Source organism: Musa acuminata, chromosome BXJ1-2 (genome assembly GCF_036884655.1).
Source record: "Musa acuminata AAA Group cultivar baxijiao chromosome BXJ1-2, Cavendish_Baxijiao_AAA, whole genome shotgun sequence".
Lineage (NCBI taxonomy): Eukaryota > Viridiplantae > Streptophyta > Magnoliopsida > Zingiberales > Musaceae > Musa > Musa acuminata.
The window spans coordinates 11,457,161-11,482,343 of NC_088328.1; the positions used below are offsets into that span (position 1 = coordinate 11,457,161).

Genomic DNA, 25,183 nt, shown 5'->3' on the forward strand with positions numbered 1-25,183 from the left:
TGATACATTCACCATAGCCTAACAAAATTTAGCCTCCTCTAGGCAACAATATCAGGTATAGAATTTCATATATAGAATTCAACTCCAAAAAAAAATTAGTTACAATATTTTTGTATCGATCTGCAGTATTTTCAAACCAGAGGTATACAAAGTACCACAGGAGAATAGCAGTTCAAGAGCTCCCACTCCATTCCTCGTAGAACTCTGCTAAGAAGTCCTCCATGAACTTGTGTCTTTTCTCTGCTCTATTTTTGCCAGCCTAAAATAAATTAAAAGAGAAGATAGGACGAATCAATCAATTAGCGTAGAAACAAAAATCACAATAATGCCAATGTTAGATGACAATTATATTTAATACATGGAAGCATAAGTTTACGATCTTGGTTTTTCTTTAAAGGTCCAACGCACATGTACATGGAAACCTTGACAATCTGGTAAACGATGACAGTAATGAGGCAAAACAATGATCTGAAAATCAAAAGAGAAAGCTAGTGGGAGCTTAATTACAGAACACTTTCCTTATCTAAGAATGCATACGTGTTCCGGTTTGATTATTTATAAATGTATCCAGGCATAAGAAATTTGGACCTAGAATGAAATATAAAATAGCAGGCAGAATAGAGTTGAATTTGCTTCAAGGATTAAGATCCCTACCGTGTTTGCATATGCAGTATTATGTTGATTGATGAAATAATTTCTGAATAGTAGAACAAATTTCAATTATTAAACTTCTAGTTTCAATACCTTTGTCTTCATCAAATCCTTCAGTTTGAAAAGCTTCTCATGAAAATGATTTACTGAAGTCTGTTTTCCATCTTTCATCATATACTTCTCTTTTGTTAAACCCTGCCTTGGTGGTATCTCAGGATCGTAGAGTATATGGTTCTTACTTCCACCATATGTGAAACACCGAGCAATTCCTGAAATCAAGTGAATAGAGAAAGCTTCCAAGTTACTTTTGTTTCCAAAGCATGCACACTAGTCACAGAACTGTGGGGCTTTACCTCCATTGTTCATCTAATGCAATTATCTGACTGACTGATGTCACATTAAATTCTAAAAAAAAACATAGGAAGGACCAAGAAGTTGTTACATCAAAATAAAGATTTCTAAAGGATTGTAATACTATAATTGAAAAACAGAAGGTGAGCAGTGATGTGAAAGATATATAACTGAAAACATCTTAGCCAATATTCTATGATTTCTCAACTCATGAAAAAATATGTTATGTTGCAATTTAACAGATCAAAACATTTCCAACAAAAGATATGAAGTGAGCGTCAAGAACCATGATGGGATTTAGGCAAAGTTGACAAGGAAGCATGCCATTATATAAGTAGATCAAAGCTAGACATTTCACTTTCAATTTTGCCACCACTGATCTGTGAGACATAATAGTTTACATGTGTGGATGCAATAAAAAGTTCCCCTTGAAGATTTGTTTAGAAAGCAGATCAATATAGAGTTGGAAGTTTCTAGCAAATTCTTTTGCAATAAACAGTTCCTTGCAGATTTGTTTAAAAAACAGTTTAATAGATGCTACCAGTTGTCATTCAAGAAACAAAATTTAATGACTGCATCTAATTCAACCAACTTTTCTTCCCACTGCCACCATCTAATTCAATCTCCTTCTTACGATCAAGTCCTTATTCCTTTCTCTTTGATTCTTAATTCCTCTATTTATTTCTTACAATAATGAACATGCAATTTAACATCACTCTGCAACATAACACTCAACTAGGACACATAAACTACTAGAGAAGGTCCACTAATGGTGTGCCCTTGTATGTATCAAGTCATTCAACATTGCAAGAGACACCATGCAAGTATGACATGCGATCCAGAGAACAGCTGGTGCATCATGACCAACAGGCAATCCTTGCTGACTTGATTACCTCTTGTGTCTCCTTTCCACTTAATTCTCCTTTGTACGCATAAATAATCTTTCTACATCTTGCAGCTCTATAAGCAAAACGAAAAGACTGGAGCAGAAAAAAAAAAGAAAAGCAAGGATATGTGTTTTCCATGATTATGTCAGTTTGATCAAAGGCATTGCCTCCACTATCAACATACAGAGGATGTACTAACTATTAAATATAAGGAATTTACCAATAGCACCAATTGCATCAAGTCGGTCAGCGTCTTGAACAATGCAGAATTCTAGAGAAGAATCAGGAGATGATGTAGATGCAACTTCATTTTTAAATCCTGAAATTGAAGAAAACATAATAACATTGAAATATATTCTGCATGCTAGTGTAGTTGACAATAATTAGCGGAAAAAAAGACCATCATTATTAGCAACTTCACAGAAATAAACCCAATATTTACAACTGAACATCAACAAGGAGAACAGGCACAGAGTAAGTACATGGGAAACAAGAATATAAAGCCAATTTGCAGAGTGATAAACCTAAACTGAATATCAATAAAGAGAAAAAGCACAGAACAAGAATATGCTAAATGACAATATAAGGGATTATCTGGATGACTATAGGGATTACCAAAAAACTCAAATCCCAAGTTGGATGATACGAACTTCAGTTCTGAGAGATGGTACAAAATTATGAAGGCACGAATCTTTTGCTTCTTGGAAAGCTGGGAATTCCACTTGTACTTGTCCCATGCAAAGTCTTAAATCTTGGCTGCCAGCAGCCAGACCAATATGATGTTTGTTACAGACTGCCATATCAGCACCCCATTCAAGTTGGTACTGCTAAAACTAAGAGGAGGGAGAGAAGAGGAGGGGAGGAGGAGACGGAGAAGAGGAGAGAGGGAGGGAGAGGAGCAGAGGAGGAAGAGTAAAAGGAGCTAGAAGAGGAGAGGACAGGGAGAAGAAAAGAGGAAGAGAAGGCGGTGGTGAAGGAGGAGAAGGTAAGAAGGAGATGGAGGAGGAATAGTGAAGTCAAACAAAGCGATGACAATGGCAATGAAGTGGGGCAACGGCAACGACAACGAAGTGACCACAATGCCGAGGGGTGATGACTAAGATGACATAGCAGGGTTGCAGAAGCAAGGTTGCTAGGAGAGGAGAGGGAGATGCATGAAAGAGAGAGAATGATAGAGGGAGAGAGCATGGGAGGAAAGCATAAAAAAAGAGTTGTCTGGAAAAATTTTCTGAAAATGATAGGACCATAGGGGTAGCTAGGCCGGATATAGTCAAACATATTAGGTGGTAAGCTTGACTTCCGCTGGTCAACATATGGCCTTGTCTAAGTTCAATATTCATCCACAAAAGGACAGCCTCCCCATAACCTCGGGTAGTCCATAGGGGCAAAAAACTGGTTAGGGAACAAGCGAACGCATAGGCAAGCTACCATCGTCACTTCATTGATGCATACACTTAGGATCCCACAAATAGACATTAGATCAAACATTTTAGAGGCAATGCAAAGTACAGATACAAACTTCACAAACTTTGAACAAGCACGCCACGAAAGAACCAAGGCAGCCCATCCGCAAAGTACCACACGCACAAGTGCCCATCCAACACTTCGATGAAACCAAGCGACGGCCCAACACTACTTCAGGGCCCCATGCAACTTTGTTCCACCCGAGGTTCTACGATGCTGAGATGGCTGAAATTTTGGACCGCATCTCTGATTAAGGAAAATCTAACAAGTTGCAGGCTAGAGCCGTTTTTGGATAGTTTTGCCTTCACCCAATGATCGCATGTGACATGCAATCACAAACAAGAAACAACCACAAAAACCATCTAAAATGTGGTTGCCAAGTCTACTGAAGCGCTTTACATGCTGCCTAAAGCATGAACAAACCAAAAAAAATAAACATTACATCAAACACCTTTGCTACGATTAGTTTGTAGTCTGTACATTCTTCCCCAATTATTCCTTCAATGTCCTCATCGAAGCCTTTACAGATGCTACATCTCCTTTCTTGCATCCTTAGTACTCCTTTAGTGACAATGCACCTACCGACTCCCACCTAGTCTCGACACTACTGTTGAGTAGTCAACTTTAATTCGCTACTACTGCTTCGAGTCACCAATGACTCTAATTTGAATATTGGACACTGAAACCTATTAATTCCTTTTTTTAAGTATTTCATTTTAAGTGATTGATTTCATGTTAGCATGCTTTTTCATTTATGTTAAATAAAAACATGCATCAACGTTTAGGATCGAAAAATGAATTTCATCATAAAACCATCAAGATCAATAAACCACAAAAATCATCATGTATAACTTTAAAATCTCATGCACAAAATCGTCAAATCATGGTATCAAAATTTCAATATTTTCATTATAACCTTATGCATTACTTCAAATCAAATATGATTTCATTAAAAATCGAGAAATAACAATGGAAATCAACATGATAAACATTATTACTTCTTAACCATGATTTCATATTTTCAATCAAAATCATTTTGTTTGTTTATCATAAAATATGTAATATTATCATTTTCAAAATTACTAGTATGATCATAATTTTTGTATTTTTATTTTTAAACATGTAATTTTTAAGAAAATTAATTCTAAACTAAAAAAGAAAATACATCATGAAAGCATCAAGTAATTTCAAAATAAATTAGGGGGATTTCGATTACCTCATCATTGAAAGCGGTTAAAGCGTAGTTTGCCACCTCGTCTTTCTTGATTTTCTCCTCGTCTTCGGAGGAGCTCGATTCATCCCAATTTGTGTTCTTCTTTGGCCTCTTCCTTCGTTCAAGTTTATTGTTTATTTTAGATTTTTGTTTAATAAACTTATTAAGATTTAGTATTCGAAGTTCAAGTTCATCATTGTCCTCATCACTTGAGTCATTGCTCAAGTGGTATTCATTTGTCCGGAGTTCCAAATCCTTCCTGTTCTTTGGAAGGTGATTTTGTTCATCATGTGCATTGTGCACCATTTCATATGTCATCAACGAACCAATTAGTTATTCAAGTGGTAAGTTGTTTAGGATTTTAGCTTCTTGTATTGCAGTTACTTTTGAATCCCACTTCTTAGAAAGAGAACGCAAAATCTTGTTTACGAGTTCAAAATCCGAAAAACATTTTCCAAGAGCTTTTAAACCATTGACGACATCCGTAAAACGGGTGTACATGTCACCAATGGTTTCGCTTGGCTTCATTTGAAAAAGCTCGAAATCATGCATCAAAAAGTTGATTTTGGACTCTTTCACTCGGCTAGTGCCTTTATGAGTGACCTCAAGAGTTCTCCAAATATCAAAACCCGAATCACACATCAAAACGCGATTAAATTCATTTTTGTCAAGTGCACAAAACAAGGCATTCATAGCCTTTGCGTTTAAAGAAAAATACTTCTTCTCCAAATCCGACCATTCGTTCATCGGTTTAGAGGGAAATTGAAAATCGTTTTAACAATATTCCATAAATCCAAATTCATAGAAATCAAAAAAACTCTCATTCGAGTTTTCCAATAAGTGTAGTCCAATCCATTAAACAACGGTGGACGAACAACCGAAAAACCCTCTTTAAAGCCATGAAGAGCCATTTCTCTCGGGTGTAAATCCGAAATAAGAAAATACCGGGCTCTGATACCAATTGTTAGGATCAAGAGCACTAAGAGGGGGGGGGGGGGTGAATTAGTGCAGCAAATAACTTTCGACGATTAAAATTGCGTTCGTACGATAAAAGCGATTTACGTCTAAACGCCGATTCGGAAAATACTGAACTTTGAAACACGATCGTAAATGCGCAGAAGGCAGTAAGTTATTGAGGAGGTTTGCAGTAAAGATAATATGCTCAAAGTAAATGCAAACCAGAGAAACGAGAGTTTATAGTGGTTCGGTCAATCGTGACCTACATCAACTCCTCCGATTCCTCTTCCATCGAGGCCACCGGCATCCACTAACGATCTTCCTTTACTAGGCGAAGATCAATCTCCTTCTTACACCCCTCTTCTCCTTTTACTGGGTTTAGGAGACAACCCTTACAAGCACTCACTCTCCTCTCTTAAACAGAATTCTAACACTTAAGCTAGAGGAGGGAAATTCTAGAGATTGCAACAGCGTTTTCTCTCTTTTAATCTCTTTGTGCTTGTGTCTTTTACCCAGGGATGGGAGGGATATTTATAGGCTCCAAACCAGTTTGAATTTGGAGCTCAAAACTGTCATCACCCGGAATTCCAGGGTTTGGCGATTGCACCGCTCGGCAGAGCTCGGAGACTGAGCCTCTGGGCGGTGCCACCGCTTGTCAGGGGCGGTTGCACCGCTTGGCAGAGCTCGGAGACTGAGCCTCTGGGCGGTGCCACCGCTTGACAGGGGCGGTTACACCGCCCAGTCTCGCTCAGAGACTGAGCCCTGGCGGTGCCACCGCCTGTCAGGGGCGGTTGCACCGCCCAGCTTTCCTGGGAGACCCTTTCCTGGGTGGTGCCACCGCCTGCCTAGGGCGGTTGCACCCCCCAACTTTCCTGGGAGACCCTTTCTTGGGCGGTGCCACCGCCTAGTAAGAATTCTAGTCCGAATGGGTTGATCCATTCGGCCCAATTTGGGTCTGTCAAAGGCCCAATTGCCCCCAGATTAAGTTACTCATTCCTAACTTAATCTACATGCTAACTACGACAATTCTTAAGACATTTACTACAGCTTGCTCCGGTGCGTCAATCGCTTCTTCCGGCGAGCTTCCGGCGAACATCTGGCGATGCTCCAACCGACTTCCGGCAAACTCCTGGACTTGCGACGATCCACTTGACGAGTTCCGACGAGCTTCTTTTGGCAAGCTCCTGGACTTCTCGGATTTGTTCCCGCAGAACCTCCGACGACCGTCCGGACTTCCGTCAAGCTCTCAACTCCCAATGTGGTTATAGTCTTTGACTCCGGCTCAACTCTTGCTGCATATCTTACTTTCATCGTAGTTAATCCTGCACACTTAAAACAAAACTTCGATCGAGACAATTAATCCTAAGCAATTAACTAAGTTGTCTGGCATGTCATTGGTCCCTCGACGCTTCATCCGATTCTTCGGCGCATCGTCCTCTCCTGCGACCTATTGCCCAATCGGCCAGTTGACTCCGCAACTCCGATATCCTTGGCGCAATACCCGCTTTTCTTGGCCCGATGCCCAAGTCCACGGCCCGAAGCCTTCTGTCGATACGTCGACCGATCCATCGGCCCGACATCCAATCTTCTGACATGTTCCTCCGGCACAACATGATTTTTCCTGCTTTAATTGTCTCATCCTGATCGAAGCATCCTGCGTCACTCAAAACGCAGATTAAAATATAAACACATATCAAGTGGTTTCATCATCAAAATACGAGATTCAACAGAGTCGCCTCAATTCCTCCGTCAAATGCTTCTCTGAGGTAAGGTGCATGTGCCTCGAAGCTCCCTTTGTCTTTGGCACCATGTAAGATGAGCCCGCTTGATACCGGGAGGGTAAAATTGCAGAATGGATGTCGATAGAAAACCGATATAACAGTTGTTCAGATAGAAAATGTCACAAAAGGCAAGGAACGTACTTTTGAAGAAACTTCGATAAAACGATATATAGCTCACCACCAAGTTTAAAAATCAAAAGGGATACAGAAGATCACCACCCTAATGATAATAAACAAGGATACAGAACTGAAAGCGAAAGACTCACCACTCAAGGACGCATCCAAGAGATACAGAGTTCAAAAGAGCACTCCAAGAGAGCTTCTGCCAATATCCTCAGTTTTCTAAAGTCCTTTCTAAGTCCTAAACACCAAAATAAATACTAGTGCATGAAACAACCCTTCATGCATAGGGAATTTCGAAATTAAGTGTTTACAGCTTCTAACCAACTATTTTAATGCACTCATTGGTAATGAAGAAATGTTCACAGCTGCCAACCAACTCCTTTAATGCATTCCTTTGTCTTGAAGAAAAGCACCTTGAAACAGCTTTAACTTTGTGCAAAGAATATGCTGATGAGCTATCATTTTTTTAGTGTGCTGAGATAAAGATTATGAGGCATCATTATTGACTGAAAAAGATACTAGATCATAATTAAGGCTCATATAATCAGATTGTAGTAAATTAGACACTCCCGTGTCAATCTCCCCCGGTTGAATGAGACTTGTCCTCAAGTCTTCGTTTGATTCATCAACATGATTATAAAAAGGACTCAAATCAGCCACATTAAATGTTGGGGATACTCCGTAATCTTCAAGTAGCTCTATCTCATAAGCATTTCTGCCAATTCTCTTAAGCACCTTGAATGGACCATCAGCCTTTGGTTTCAATTTTCCAAATTTGCCTGGTGGAAACCTCTCCTTCCTTAGATGAATCCAGACCAAATCACCTGCATTAAACTCCACATGTTTTCTGTGTTTGTTGGCAGCATGCATGTACCTCTCATTTTGCTTCTCAATGGTTGCTTTCACACCCTCATGCAGCTTCTTTATCTGCTTAGCTCTTTCATCAGCATCTCCACTAAATTGCTTTGTTATAGAGTGAGGGATTAAGTCCAAAGGACCAGCAGGATTAGCACCATAAACTACCTCAAAAGGACTCTTACCAATACTATGATGCATAGAACGATTGTAAGCAAACTCAATTTGTGGAAGAATGACATCCCATTGCTTAATATTCTTGCCAACATAGCTTCTAAGTAAATTTCCCAAGCTTCGGTTTGTTACCTCAGTTTGCCCATCGGTTTGTGGATGATGCGAGCTACTGAAATTCAAAGAAGTACCCAGCTTCCTCCAAAGAGTTCTCCAAAAATGACTAACAAATTTTGAATCTCGATCAGACACCATAGTTCTTGGAATACCATGCAATTTAACAATCTCCTTAAAATATAAATCAGCAATATGAGATGCATCATTTGATTTATTGCATGGAACAAAGTGAGACATTTTTGAAAATCTATCAACAACAACCATGATAGAATCCTTGTTCCTTTGAGTTCTTGGCAGTCCCAAAACGAAATCAAGACTCACATCCTCCCATGGAGCATTTGGCACTGGCAATGGAGTGTACAACCCAGAATTTTGACTTCTTGTTTTTGCCAAATGACATAATCGGCATTGCTTCACATGTCTATCCACATCTCTGAACATTTTAGGCCAGTAGAAATTTGATTGAACAAGAGCTAGAGTCTTGTCCCTACCGAAATGTCCTTCCAAAACACCACCATGAGCTTCAGCTAGAATTACTTGTCTCAAAGAACAAGTTAGAACACATAAAGCATTCGCTCGAAAAAGAAAACCATCAAAGATCGAAAATTGTTGAAAGGAACCTGATTTGCAATTCTGCCATATCGAGCCAAAATCCACATCATTCTCATATAGATCTTTGAATGTTTCAAATCCAACCACTTTGACTTCCATTGCTGATAATAAAGAATGCTTTCTGCTCAATGCGTCAGCAACTACATTTTGAACACCAGATTTGTGCTTGATTGTAAAGTTGTAAGATTGTAAGAACTCCACCCAAGCTGCATGCCTCTTGTTTAGCTTGTGCTGATGATTAATGAACTTTAATGCCTCGTGATCAGAATATAGAACAAATGGCTTGGCGAGAAAATATTGACTCCAATGAGACAAAGCTCGATAAATCGCATAAAACTCCTTATCATAAGTAGAGTATTTCTTTCTTGTATCATTCAGCTTTTCACTAAAAAATGCAATGGGCCTTCCGTCTTGACTCAAAACAGCACCAATTCCCACATTAGATGCATCACATTCAACTTCAAACACATTATCAAAATTTGGTAGAACTAAGATAGGAGCCTCAGTAACCTTTCTTTTCAAAAGCTCAAAAGCATCGTTAGCCTCACTAGTCCATTTGAATTTGTCACATTTCAGACATTCGGTGATTGGAGCGACAATAGAGCTGAAACTCTTGATGAATCTTCTATAAAAAGATGTTAAGCCATGGAAACTCCTCACATCATGTAATGAAGCAGGTGTTGGCCAATTGAGAATAGCTTCCACCTTACTTTGATCCATCATGATTCCATCTTTTGAAACAACATACCCCAAAAACACCACACTAGAAGTAAAGAAATCACATTTGTTTAGATTAGCATAAAGTTTTTGCTGCCTCAAAATAAGAAAGATTTCTTTCAGATAACTCATATACTCCTCTTCACTCTTGCTGTACACCAATATATCGTCAAAATAAACAACAACAAATATTCCAATGAATGGCTTAAGTATGTGATTCATAAATCTCATGAATGTGCTAGGAGCATTAGATAGTCCAAATGGCATAACCAACCATTCATATAAGCCTTCTCTAGTTTTAAACGCTGTTTTCCACTCATCTCCGAGCCTCATTCTTATTTGGTGATAGCCACTCCTCAAATCAATTTTTGAGAAAATACAAGCACCACACAATTGATCAAGTAAGTCATCTAACCTTGGAATAGGAAAGCGATAGTCCACTGTGATTTTGTTGATGGTGCGACTGTCCACGCACATTCTCCAAGAACCATCTTTCTTAGGCACCAACAAGGCTGGAACTGCACAGGGACTCATGCTCTCCCGAATTAACCCCTTTTTCACTAATTCATCAACTTGCCTTTGAAGTTCTTCATGTTCTTTAGGACTCATTCTGTACGCAGCCTTATTAGGTAGAACAGCCCCCGGAATAAGATCAGTGTGATGTTGAATGTCTCTCAAAGGTGGAAGGCCATGTGGAATCTCTTCCGGTATAACATCTTGAAATTCTTCTAGGATTGGTTGCATGATTTTCGGTGTCTCCTTATGCTGTTCGTTCTCCTCTACTACCATTAGGGCCAAAACATGACCGCCCTTGTCCAATTCATATCTGCATTCTCTATAAGAAATAAAAGCACTAACTTCCTTCTTTGGCGCACTGATTTCGGAAGGTTGTAATGGAGCTAAGATAATCTTCTTTTCATTCACTTTAAAAGAATAAGTATGTTTATAACCATCATACAACACTCTTCTATCATAATGCCAAGGTCTTCCCAATAGTAAATGACAAGCATCCATAGGGGCAACATCACACCACACTTTATCTTTATAATACTTGCCAATAGAAAATGAAACTAAACATCTTTTAGTTACCTTGATGTCATTTCCTGTTTGCAACCAACATAATTGGTATGGATGTGGATGAGGGATCGTATCCAACTTCAGCTTCTGCACCATCTCCAAAGAAACCACGTTCTCAAAGCTGCCACTGTCGATGATCACCAAGCACACCTTGCCAAGAGAAGTGCATTTAGTGTGAAACACATTTTTTCTCACCCAACTTTCATCGTCGGCCACATATGACACTTGTAAACTACGTTGCAATACAATAGACAAACCATGATCAGCATAAGTAATCTCTTCCTCATCATCATCGTATTTTGGTTCGTTGTCAGTTTCATCTTCTCCTCCATCACTATGATCTTCAACCAAAGTTACAATCCTCCTATTTGGACAATCTGATGCGATATGCCCAAAACCATGACATTTGAAGCATTTTCGGCCACTTGGGGTAGAAGAATTAGGTGTTTTTTTGCTGCCAGCAGATTCTTCACCCTTTTCTTGCACCTTCGATATCACCTTGCTTTGGACAGTAGGCTTGGAACTTCCTCCTTTTGTGTAGCCTTCTTTTGAGCTATACCGAAAACTCTTTTCAAACTTCTGTTGCTTTTCAACTTTTAATGCCAGCTTGCTCATATCATTTAAAGACCAATATGGCTGTAGCTGAACAACTTTAGCAATCTCATACTTCAGACCTCCCAAGTATCTTGCAATTGTTTGCTCTTCCGGTTCCACAAGCTCTCCTTTTAACATCAAATTATTAAATTCTGCAGTGTACTCCTCCACACTAAGATCTTTTTGCTTGAAATCATGTATTTTGAGAAAGATCTCTTGTCTATAATTATGAGGTAAATATTTTCTCTTTAGCTCCCTTTTCATTTTCTCCCATGTAACGATCTTACTCTTCCCCTCACGTTCTCTTTGTTTCTTCAGATTTTCCCACCAAAAAGATGCATTCCGCCTGAGTTTGAGTGCCACAAGTTTGACCTTCTTTTGTTCTGGTGGTTCATGAAAATCGAAGATTCTTTCTACTGTATTAAGCCAATCGATAAAGTCATCAACATTTATTTTGCCTTCAAATTCTGGAATATCAAATCTGGGGTTATATTTATTCTGCCACTCGTCTTGGACTTCATTTCTTCTCCGACATCTTCTCGACTCCCTTGGAAGAAGTGTATCATCATCAGAAGTAAACTCTCGAGCTTCATTTTCATATTTGTTATGTCTACTCTGAAGTTCATCGATTATCTCATTTTTTTCTTGTAGGCTACGCAGCAATTTTCGTAGCTGCAGCCTCAACGACTCAGCGTCATCTTCGTGATCGCTACCTTCACCAACTACATCTTTTCCATTCCGCCTTGCCATGATCTCTAGCCTTTAGCTCTGATACCAAACTGATACCGGGAGGGTAAAATTGCAGAATGGATGTCGATAGAAAACCGATATAACAGTTGTTCAGATAGAAAATGTCACAAAAGGCAAGGAACGTACTTTTGAAGAAACTTCGATAAAACGATATATAGCTCACCACCAAGTTTAAAAATCAAAAGGGATACAGAAGATCACCACCCTAATGATAATAAACAAGGATACAGAACTGAAAGCGAAAGACTCACCACTCAAGGACGCATCCAAGAGATACAGAGTTCAAAAGAGCACTCCAAGAGAGCTTCTGCCAATATCCTCAGTTTTCTAAAGTCCTTTCTAAGTCCTAAACACCAAAATAAATACTAGTGCATGAAACAACCCTTCATGCATAGGGAATTTCGAAATTAAGTGTTTACAGCTTCTAACCAACTATTTTAATGCACTCATTAGTAATGAAGAAATGTTCACAGCTGCCAACCAACTCCTTTAATGCATTCCTTTGTCTTGAAGAAAAGCACCTTGAAACAGCTTTAACTTTGTGCAGAGAATATGCTGATGAGCTGTCATTTTTTTAGTGTGCTGAGATAAAGATTATGAGGCATCATTATTGACTGAAAAAGATACTAGATCATAATTAAGGCTCATATAATCATATTGTAGTAAATTAGACACTCCCGTGTCACCGCTCCATCAGAATGAAGGACCCATGGAACGACATGATCCTGCTCTTGCCTCTACAAGAGTTCATGTCCTTGATCTATGTCCAAGGAAAGCTCTGTGCCTCCGCTCCATGTTTCATCTTCTATGTCGGCTCCCTTTATGCGGCTTGGGTACTTCGCCAAGTAACACTCAAGTTGCTCCGCTCCTCGTTTTGCATTGAGTTGATGGTGGCCCTCGCGCCCACCATTCCATAGGTCAGCCTTTCGTTAAGTCCGATCTCCATATCGACTCCAAGTGTGCCTTCATTTGTGTTGTCTTGGGTCGCTCCCGCACTTGATCTCGCAATGCATCCACCAATGTATTCTCTAAAGCGAGATCATTGAACGACTCCTCACCGCTCGCTCAATCCATTGAGCTTCGTGGAGTTGTTGTTTTTGAGGTACTCCTCCTCAACATGTACAGCCCATTGCATATGATTCTCCCTCTAGAGAGTCGGGACTTATCCCTCCTGGATATCTATCCCGTTGGAGCAACATCTCTCTTCGTTTCCTTCCCTATGAAAGTTTCAGAGACCACCATCCCCTTGAACTACTCCGACTTGCTGAACAAACTATGCATTGTTCTGCCTCCTGCAAACACACTTGCTAGATTGCGACTCCACGTCAATACGACCCCCGCTGCACCACTCAAGGCCTAGCAACATGCTGAACTTGCTACACACTTCAGCCTCCTACGGACGTGTCCTTGTGCCGAAGAGAAAGTTCCAATGCTCTATGGCGCCGAGTTTCGGTCGCCTTGGGATGGCCACGAACATTCCATCGTCCACATACAAGCCCTTGCATGAGTACCGAATTCTTCGAGTTAGCAATTCCCCTCACCTCTCTGAGCTTTGCACAACTCTTTCGGTCGCTAAGCAACCCATTCCACATTGCATGGTCTCATCCGTTACCAAGCGTCTCGCTTGCCTTGAGCACCATCAAGTATAGTTATCAACGTCGAGCCGTAGCTCGAACTCAACCATCCCAACCTTTGTGCTCTACGCATTCTTCCAAGCTTGCTTGTTCTCATGGTGCCTCTTCCACGAAGGGTTGGCTATTCCTCTGAATGTCAATCTCAGATGCCCGCTTCTTTGAGCGACTTCTTTTCCCTATATCTTCATCCCTATTTTCCCCCAAACGATCGCGCGTGTTGGCTACCCTCATCGCAGCCCCACTAGGTCCCCCATGTTTGTATGCCAAGTGTTTCTATGAGTGCTTGTCCCGCTCTGATACCATTTATCATAGACTTAGCTGGTTTTGCCTAAGTAGTGCGGCACCCTTGCGTGTCCATCCGCAAAGGTCAGCCTCCCCGAAACCTCCCATGGTCCCTTAGGACCTACAAAAGAGAAAACGGGTTAGAGAAAGCGCCTCACTCGGGATTCATAAGCAAACATTTCATAAAACACTTCATAGCCAATGCATATTACAAATAGACTTTACAAGCTCTGAACAGTTGCACAAGAAAGGGTTAAAATAGTCCACTACAGACCAAGTATCTCTCACAAGTGTCCACATGACACAACATTTATTTACAAGCCTAAAACGGCCACCAAACCCAACTAAATGGGGTTTGTTACGCCTTCGACCGTCCCTCTACATGCTGTGCAAAGCATGATCAAACCAAAGGACACGGACATACATAAGCATTACATCAAACATCCTGTTTAGAATTTTGTCTGTGATAGCGTGCTCGCCCAAAGCGCCCGACTCCCAAGTTCGGGTGAGCGCCCAAGCGACGCCTCATTGAAGCGTGTCGTTTGATCCACACACGAGGCTCTCGGGCCTCGCCTCGCCCGAGCACATATTTAAATCACTACTCACTAATCAAGCAAATTATTCTACCTTATCATTCTACTTCTTTTCTCATCCAATCATAACTATATTTATAAATAACTCCATTATAGCTTATTAATTATCATTCGACTAGCACCTCAAGTCCATAGACATTAAGCATTTACTTGCATCTTTAGAAGTTACTTGGTTGATTGTGACCTACGATCAATTGACCAAGATTAATTAAAAATTACTAACTCATTTTAGGTACAGCATTAATTAATGAGTTATTTGTTTTCAAATACAGATATGTTATCAATAAGATGTTCATACCAAAAAAGTATGCCATCGCCATCATATTTACTTTTACTTACATTGTAATTAAGACTCAAGCTCGGCTAACGTTGGAGGAATCATATATTATCACTGCCTTGGCATGAAAGCCAATGGTTACTATAACATACAAGGTGTTCAGATAGAACAAGTAAATTTGGAAGTATAAGTCTCTTATTTATTTTACAAGCTAAGTATGAAAGGTAAAATAATTTTTCCATTCTTTTATGTTTAGTCTGTGGATGCAATTTTAGTAGTAGTTATTAATCCTCTCAACTAACTATAATATGGCAAGCTTTAGAGAAAAAGTTATAACATAAACTATGGCAAGCATGAAGGGATCTTTCTATATTGTGGTTAATTGTATTTGTAGGTTAGTAGGTGGAGACATGAGCGAATCCAACACGAACCACGCGCTCAGTCCCTCTTTCTTTTTTAAGAAATCTATAACCTAATCTAAGTATAAAGCATTCTAATTTGCCCCGTGATTGCAAGGTTGCATTAGAAAGAAGTTGATCTTCAAGGAATTTATCTTGTATCTTCTATTTTTTGGTAGAAAATAAATATTTTATTCCCTTCTTTTTTTGTCAAAGTTATCCTCTACTAGTGATTTAAAAAACGCTAGGCGCCAAGGTCCAAAAACGCCTGAGGCGCTAGGCACTTGCCCAAGCGCTCGCCCGAGCGAAGTGAGGCGCTAAAATATAAAAATATATAATATAATTAATAAATATAATTATTTAAATTTTTAAATAAAAATATGCTATTAAATTAGTTTAATAAATACAAATACTATTACTAGTATACAGTTAACTGTATACTATATACTGTTAACAATATACTATCGAAAGAGGAGAAGAGTGTAAGGGAAGAGTCGGAAGACTGAGGGTGTTGACTGAGAAGAGCGGGAACGGCAGCTGCGAGCGACGACAATGGCAGCGGCAGCAGTGAGCAGCAGCAGCGACAGCGGGAGTGGCAAGCGACGACAATGGCACCGGCAGCAACGAGCGGCGGGAGCGGGAGTGGAAGCAACGAGCGGAGACAGTGGCAACGATAGTAACGAGCAGCGACAGTGGCAGCAGCAGCGGGAGCGGGAGCAGCGAGCAGAGACAGTGGCAACGGTAGCAGCGGCAGCGGGAGCGGGAGAGGCGATAGTGGGAGCGGCAGCGGTAGCAGCGAGCAGTGGCAGCGAGAGCGGCGAGCGACGACAGTAGGAGCAGCAGCGGCAGCGGCGAGCGGCGACAGCAGCAGCGGCAACGAGCAACGGCGACAGTAGCATGAACGGCGAGCAGGGTTAGGGTTGGGGAAGTCACACTGATATCGGTGCTTTAGTTGGTTCGATTGAACCAACTAAAGCACCGGAGACCGAACCAGACCTCAAACGCTGGTTCGGTCGCCTGGTTTAGCCCAAGCGCTTGCCCGAAGTGCCCAGCGCCTGGGCTTAGGCGAGCACCCAGGCGACGCCTCTTTGAAGCCCCCCGTCTGGAAATGAAGCGAGGCGCTCGGGTCTCGCCTCGCCTCGCCCGAGCCCCTAGGCGAGCGCCCGAGCACCTTTTTAAATCACTGTCCTCTACTACCTCCTTACATAAGCTAGTTTTAGTTGTTTTGCAAATTATAAAAACAAAAAAAATTATTGTTATTAATCAAGTACCACAACAACCTTCACCAAAAAAAACTTTTCATTAATTATATTAGAATTTAGAAATCTTCTTGCCACTGCTTTATGTTATGTTTTAGTGCTAATGTGACTAAAATAACAAGGGTTGCATGTTTGTAAGTTTCATGTGCATTAAAAAGATTCCTTCATGTATCTAATCCTTTTAGATACATAAAAGATGAGAATACTTCATTGCATTGGAGAGAGAGTGCAACATAGATTAAGAGTTTTGATAGAGTTCTCTCTTTTAAAAAATTTTAGATGTAAACTTAGGCTTCTAATCTAGGTAGTTTTGCCTACTAATATTCAGTTTTAGGAACAATTGTCTATCAAAATTGCATACAACCTACATTATGAAATTATAATTTACTCCTCAAAACCCTTTTTTTGTTTGTAACTTTAATATGTTTCTTGAACTTCTCAAATTTCTCTAATGTGACTGCTTTGGTGAGGAAATATGTTGGTTGATCACTTGTATTAATGAAATTCAAACATATCTCATCTTTGTTCACCAAGCATACTTGAGAAGTAATTGGGGAAAAGATCGTGCATAGTGGCGTGCAGCAAGGTGGTGGTAAGCAAAAGTTGTCGATAGCGGCCTGCGTGAGAAGTGAAGGCATCAATCACGATGAGAAGTCGCAGAGAGAAGCGAAGGCATCAACCACAACTTCATGAGAAGCGAAGGCATCAACCACAACTTCATGAGAAGCGGAGGCAACATGAAAATTATTAAGGATTTAGGGTTCCCCTTTTATATGGCGAACTAGACCGGGGGCAACCTACGTACCGATTGGCACTCAGACCGGTACATACCACCTGTTTAATACCGGCCCGGGCGATACATAAACCAACTTTGACTCCCATGACTTTAAATGAAAAGCTACATCATTTTGATGAAATTGAAATGGTTGATACAACACTCTTTAAAAAGACCTGATATTTTACATGTTGCGAGTATGGTTTCCAAGGCTCACGAATGATTATAGCAAAATACATTATGCAGTAGCTAAAAGAATATTAACATATCTTCAAGAAAGCAAGATGCAAGGCAAGGCATCAAATATAAGAAAGAAAAAGATAACAAGTTGATTGGCTATACAGATAGTGAATGGGCTAATTCTATAGAAGACTAAAAAATGTATTATAGTTATCTTTCCAGCTTAGGTACAAAGGTGATATCATGGAGCTTAAAGAAGCAAAAGTTAATATCATTGTCCTCTGTTGAAGCTGAATATATTGCTGCTACGAATACACAATATGAAGCTATTTGGTTGAGAAGAATACTCTCATATTTGCATCAACTACAAGTACAACCAATAACCATTGATTGTGACAATATGTCTTCAAATGCAATGACAAAAAATCCTATTTTTTGTACAAGGTCAAAACACATTGAACTTTGTCACCACTTCATTAGAGGCTTGGTGAACAAAGATGAGATATATTTGAAGTTCATCAGTACAACTGATCAACCTTTAGATTTCCTCATAGTCACATTAGAGAATTTGAGAAGTTCAAGAGGCATCTCAAAATTATAAATTAAGCAGGGGTGTTGAGGAGTAATTTTAACTTTATAATGCAGTTTATGTGTAATTTTGATAGGTCATTGTGCCTAAAACTGAATATTAGTGGACAAAACTATAAACCTAAGTTTAGATCTAGAATTTTCTATAGAAAACTCTCTTTGCGAAAGAGAGAACTATATCCAAAACTTTCAATATATATTGCAATTTTCTCTTCAATACAATTACGTATTCTCTTTTCTTCCCCAACAAATTTCAACATATTATTTAATCTAAATTCATCGAGATCGTTGAACAAGAATAGAATCTAGACGATAGGAAAGCACAATAATTTTAGATGCAAGAAAGAAAAGCAAAGGAACATATCGACATCTACATAAGACTAGGAAAAGTCAAAGATTCGGATCCTCTTGTGGTTGATGCCCTAACGTTATCCTCGTCTTCCTTGATAGTCACACTCTCTATCACAATAAGGGAGAAGGAGATATTGGCTGTAAGTATAAGGGGAGGGGGCTAACTAACTCTAGGTTCCTCTCATTATGCTCAAGTACAAAATTGCTCTTAATTAAAATTATGGTATTAATGTAATACTACCCCGGAACCACATCCAGCCCTATGCCACCTAGGGGTTCTAGGGTGCTAACATAGCTGACGTTTTGGTCATATCTCTACTCTAGGAAATATCTAGATGTTGCAGGTTAGATAGAGGCTTCATTTTTGGGTAGACCACATGCGAGTTGCTATTACAAGCAAAAAATGGCTATAACCCAACCAAATGGGGCTATCAAGCCTACTGCAAACTGTTAAACAAACTAAAAAGCATGGATATTACATCGAACACCTTCACTGCCAACAATCTATGATAGTGTGTTAAGAAATTGTGTTGGATTCCAATCAATATTGTAATCATATCGAGCGATCCACAAGCCATAACTGTTTTTAATCCATGCTTCCAATGGACCACATTCTAAAGAAGTTCATGCATTATAACCTTATATAACAATTGCTACTTTCATATTGGCTTCTGTCCATCATAGAGATAATATTCAATATTTTACATTTCTCCCATTTTCTTTTCATTTTCCAATTTCTCTTTTAGTAGAGTTCTTTGCCTTTTTTACAAATTTTCCCCTTTTCATCTTTTGTTTTCAGTAGGTAACTTCATGCCTTTGTTTGAGTAGCAGTTTTCTCAACTCATGTTAAAATAAGTTGCAATCTGAAGTTATAAAGTTCGTTAATCGATAGAGTAGCAACGAGCATAATGGATACTACAAGATTGATCCTTTCTTTCTTCTAATCAAAGATGGAAGAGGCCCTTTCAGATAATTTACCTTCAAGACAATGTGAATATCTTTTCCACATTTCAAACCTCTTTTTCTGCTCAAAGCACATAGATGTTCATTACTATTTCCACCAAATGGCAATTGAATATCTAGCTTCTAATATCTCAGTGGAGAAATCTTATCTATGGGATTATCTAGCAATATACAACAATCTGACAAAACAAGATCAAACTAGACCTGCATTTTTCCAACAAAAAGTTTATCTTCGAGAATGTTGCTCCTGTATGCATTGATGAACAACATACTTTTTCTATTAGGATAGTGCAAATACAAAATGTGTTACATGTATTTAGGATGCCATGTCATCAGTTCATGTTGATGCCCAATTCCAATCAACCAAGCAATTTGAAGACATTATGGAGAGACTATCAAATACAAAACATTAGTTGCATAGCATGTTCTGTGCTGAATGTACACAGCCAATATGATATAAGCTTGTATTGAGAAGAGTTAAATGGGGAAAAGAATGTCGAAATACAACATATATTCACATTCAAGAAAGCTCACCCATGTGCCTAATGATAGCAAGAATCTTTTCTCTTTTTCTTTCTTCTAGTCCCTCTTCCTCAAGAAACTTCTCTACAGTGGTGGTATCCTCAGTCAAATCCCTGCAATATTTGAACTTGAAGTACAAAACTTGACACCAAAAACAGAGAAAATTAAAAATTTGCAAAAAGAATTTACAAGATTAGGAAACTCATCATCTCACTGACTAACAAAGGTGAAATCAAGTTCAAGCATACCAAGATAAACAGAACTCCAAAATTACAAATCTGACTATTATTGTGAAATATACAATCAGCAACCTGATCATAATTCAGGAATATCAACTAAAAACAGAATCACAATATATGGTAAACTATTTAGACATGTGGCAAAAGTAGCAATACCCACTTGGCGTACTTGTAATCTCCTGCAGTAGAAAGTGTACTCACATGAATATCAAATTTAATTAAATGATAAAAGACAATATTCTCCAAAATCAGTAAGAAAAAAACAACCATTACCTATGTCATGAAGAAGAGCAGCAAGTTCCACCTAATCAAAAGCCAAAAGATCATAGCTTTAGAGATTTAGGATCAAGATTCAAGAAAAACAGCAACATTCTCTATGCTCCAAATTTGCACAACAATGCACCTCCATGTTAATTTCTGCATCTATTGTGCATATGTGGTAGCACATACAGGAAAAAGATAAGGGACCAAGTAAGTGCAGAGACATGAAAGAAACAATTTGGAGTTCTTTTTAATTTGGAACCAACAGCACAATCCTAAATGGAATCAATTTCCTGCTTCTCTTCCAATATGGTACAGTTTCTAATTGGTCGGACATAACAAGTTCAACAGCAAGATGAGCCAGGCACTCCAACATCAAAGGAAGCGATGCATCGTTCATTTGCGTCGCAACCCATAAGAGGTTTACCCTCAAAAGTAATCAACCGGTAATTTTGTGGCGTTACTCGATCATCCTCAAGTCCTGAATGCACAAAAATAAAGCCTACCTCCTGATAGTAATCAAACTTTAACTGATATTCCAATGCAGGACGACTGCACAGAAGAAACACTAGGAAAAATCAAATTGTGAAATATTTCGTATCTCACGAAACCCTATGTGTCAAATCAACAAGAACAACAATTGGATGAGGGAACAACTCAGTGAAATAAAAAGGCTAACTTTCGGGCCATAATAAGAACATTCTTCGAACCATCATAAAAATGAAACTTTCGAACGACCAGCACAAACAGATTGGAAACAAGCTTTGTGCTTAATGCTCCATCATCGTATCGTTTCTTGACGGGATGAAATTGCTGAAGGACAAGAAGAAACAGGAGAAGAGAATGGGAAGATAGATTCTTACTATTTCTAAGGAGGGGCCAGACAAGGCCTCTTCTTTGGCGAGGGAGAGGGCGAGGCCGCGCACCCTAAATGCGTGGGCGGCGTCGTGGGACGCGTCGCGCTCTCCCATGGTCGCAGCCACCAGCTTCTCCGCCTTCCACACGATTTCCGGCTTCTCCTTCTCCGCCTCCATTTTCCACCAGTGCGACAACAAACAGAAACTTCTGCCGACTTGCCCTGTTTTTAAGGTTGCAGTTGCCCTGCCCCTAATATGTATTCTATTGTTGTTATTAACCCGTAAAAAACTTCGTACCATTGACATGTTTTGTTTAATTTCATTTTTATATTCAGCCCCTAAAATATACCGTATTTATTATTAATTCTCGGTAATCTGTTAGGATCAAGAGCACCAAGAGGGGGGGTGAATTAGTGCAGCGAAAAACTTTCGACGTTTAAAACTGCGTTCGTACGTTGAAATCCGATTTCGACGTAAAAGTCGTTTCGTGCATAGAATAACTTTGAAAGCTTACGGAAACGTATTTGAAGTAAAGTAAGGAAAGCAGTTTGCAATTAAGATAGAAATCAGAATGTAAGCGCAAATTGAAATATGATGTTCGTACGATAAAACTGATTTCCGTCTTAACGTCGATTTAGAAAATACTTAACTATGAAACACGTTCGTAAATGAGCAAAAGGCAATAAGCTACTGAGGAGGTTTGCAATAAAGATAAGATGCTCAAAGTAAATGCAAACCGAGATTTAGAGTGGTTCAGTCAATCTTGACCTACATCCACTTTTGGCTTCCTCCACCAACGAGGTCACCGACGTCCACTAGAGGCCTTCCTTCAATAGGCGAAGGCCAACCACCCTTTTACAGTTTCGCTCCTTTTGACGGGCTTAGGAGATAACCCTTACAAACTTTTCTCTCCTCTCTTGAAAGATCAAAACTTGGAAGAAAAGAGGGAGGAGAACTTATAGACTTTACAACACTTTTGAGCTCTAAAATCACAAAGTAAGATCAAGCTTTCGGTGTCCTTTCATGCAGGAAAGGGTGGGGTATATATAGGCCCCATACTAGTTTGAATTTGGAGCTCAAAAATATCTTTCCTTGGATTTTCGAGGTCCTAGCGGTACCACCTCTGACTGGGGCGGTACAACCACCTGACAGAGCTCGGAGACCGAGCTCTAGCGATGCCACAGCTTGACAGGGGCAGTTGCACCGCCTAGTCTCGCTCAAAGACTAAGCCCAGGCGGTGCCACCGCCTGACTGGGGCAGTTGCACCGCTTGGCAGAGCTCGGAGACCGAGCTCAGGGGGTTCCACTACTTGTCAGGGGCGGTTCCACCACCCAGCCTAGCTCGAAGACTTAGCCCTGAGCGGTGCCATCGCTGGCCAAGAGATCTGGGTCCGAATGGGCTGATCCATTCTGCCCAATTTGGGTCTGTCAAGGGCCCAATTGCCCCCAGATTAAGTTAATGGGATTACCTCCCATTCCTAACTTAATCTACATGCTAACTACGATATTTCTTAAGACATTTACTACAACTTACTCCGGTGCGTCAATCGCTTCTTTCAGCGAGCTTCCGGCAAACTTCCGGTGAACATCCGATGAACCTTCGACGATGCTTCGACGGACTTCCGGCAAACTCCTGGACTTGTGATGATCCACTTGGCGAGTTCCGATGAGCTTCTTTGGCAAGCTTCTGGACTTCTCGAATTTGTTCCCGTAGAACCTCCGACGACCGTCCGGACTTCCGTCGAACTCTCGAACTCCCAATGTGATCATAGTCTTGACTCCGGCGCAACTCCTGCTGCATGTCTTTCTTCCATCATAGTTAATCCTACACACTTATCTCAACATATGGATTAGATAACAAATGATAATTGACTTCATCATCAAAATCCGAGATTCAATAATCTCCCCCTTTTTTATGATGACAATCAATTGATAACGGAGTTAATCTTAACTCTCCCTATCTATATGCTATACTTGAGATAAGTCATTCTTGAATTCAAAGCCTTTGAATTCAAGAGACATATTGATAAGTTAAAATCATTTAACCTTATCAATACTCTCATCATGATTCCTATCATGATGTATCTCTCTGAAAATGATGTCAAGGCTTGACATCCATTTTCAAATTTCAAATGTAAATGATGGTAATGGTAGCAATTCATCATATGGTAAGATATCAACATGTAAAATTTTGAAGTAAGATTTTAATATCTTAACATGATGCACACATTTCAAGTGTTTTAGCAATCATAGCATTTCATCGCATGGTAAGATATCAACACGTAAAATTACGATGCAAGTTCTTGATATCTTAACATGATGCAAACATGGCATAATGCAAATATGGCAATCATAGTTATCATCAATTCATATATTTTTGATGATGCAAGCATGGCATAATCATAGCATCAATACTCATAGCATCAATTCATATATCTCTCCCCCTTTGTCATCAACAAAAAGGAGAACGATATAAGCAAATTTTAAGCATAAGTGCGGTAATTATTCATGCCATAACTAGGTTCATGTCATTTTCCAACAGTGAGTGATAGGATACAAATTATGCAAACATCTCAAGGAAAACATGACATGGAGATAGCTTTGAATACTTCATCCTTTTTATTTGTTATTATCTTTTTACACGAAGGAGGAAGGCTATTTGTGATACCAGCTATTTGTGAGTTTACTTTGAATAAAGTTAAAATCGATGACAGATTAAATTATACTTCATTTTTACAAGGATCAAGATATGTATGTGAAACAAATCCTTGCAAGTAAAAACACTAACATCCATATTTTAAGAAAGAATTTACAAATAGGAATCATTTTATCAAATCCATTTCAAAAAAAATATTTTTCACATGAGAAGTGTATGAGAGATGTATTTGCTAGTTGATTTCATATGTCAAAAATTAATGATGAGAATCAAACTCGATATGACATATGCTTATTAAGTTCGGAAGAGAATAATGTACCGAGAAAATCCGATTGTTAGGACATCACTAGTTAAGAGAATCTGAAAATAAAATTAACACTTCCATAGACGAGGTTTTGCTATAGATTTTCAAATTCAATCATGAAGATAAAACATGCTTATTATCATGGAAATTTTTGTATCCAAAACACATAATTTCCAACATATAATTAAGGCATGTAATTGTGTAAAATCATCATAGCAATTAAGTGATTTGATCATTAAATAAAAGTCCAAAAAATAATCTTAACAAGTTTATGCATTCGGACACATCAACATTCCTAATTCTCTTCTTATGAAATCAAATTGTTCTTCACTTAGAGGTTTTATAAAAATATCAGCTAGTTGATGCTTAGTATCTATAAACTCTATGATTACATCATGATTAGTAATATGATCTCGTATAAAGTGATGTCTAATATCAATATATTTTGTTCTTGAGTGTTGAATGAGATTCTTTGTTAAACATATTACACTTGTGTTATCACATTTAATGGGAATGTTTTTAAGATGGACTTTATAATCTTCTAAGGTATTTTTCATCCACACAACTTGTGCACAGCATGCACTAGCTGCAATATACTTAGGTTCGGTTGTTGATAGTAGAACCGAGTTTTGTTTCTTAGATGACCAGGAAACAAGGGAATGTCCCAAAAATTGACATGTTCCTAATGTGCTTTTTCTATCTAGTCTACACCCAGCAAAATCTGC

General features: G+C 39.2%; 1 protein-coding gene across 2 annotated transcripts; it reads right to left on the minus strand.

Annotated features, from left to right (window-relative positions):
- On the minus strand, positions 1-21,741 carry LOC103972961 (uncharacterized). 2 transcript variants are annotated; one of them, XM_009387386.3, is made up of 7 exons: positions 21,506-21,741; positions 20,655-20,685; positions 20,542-20,560; positions 20,155-20,255; positions 2,110-2,208; positions 745-920; positions 1-259 (listed from the first exon to the last, which is right to left on the minus strand). In XM_009387386.3, exons 1-7 carry the CDS (start codon positions 21,674-21,676, stop codon positions 173-175), a joined length of 684 nt encoding a protein of 227 aa, XP_009385661.1. In that variant the 5' UTR covers positions 21,677-21,741; the 3' UTR covers positions 1-172. The 2 variants fall into 2 exon arrangements, 1 of the variants encoding a protein (XP_009385661.1); XR_010480376.1 differs by lacking the exons at positions 1-259; positions 20,155-20,255; positions 20,542-20,560; positions 20,655-20,685; positions 21,506-21,741 and adding an exon at positions 4,570-15,953 and having other exon boundaries at positions 883-920.
- Between the last annotated feature and the right edge of the window lie 3,442 nt (positions 21,742-25,183).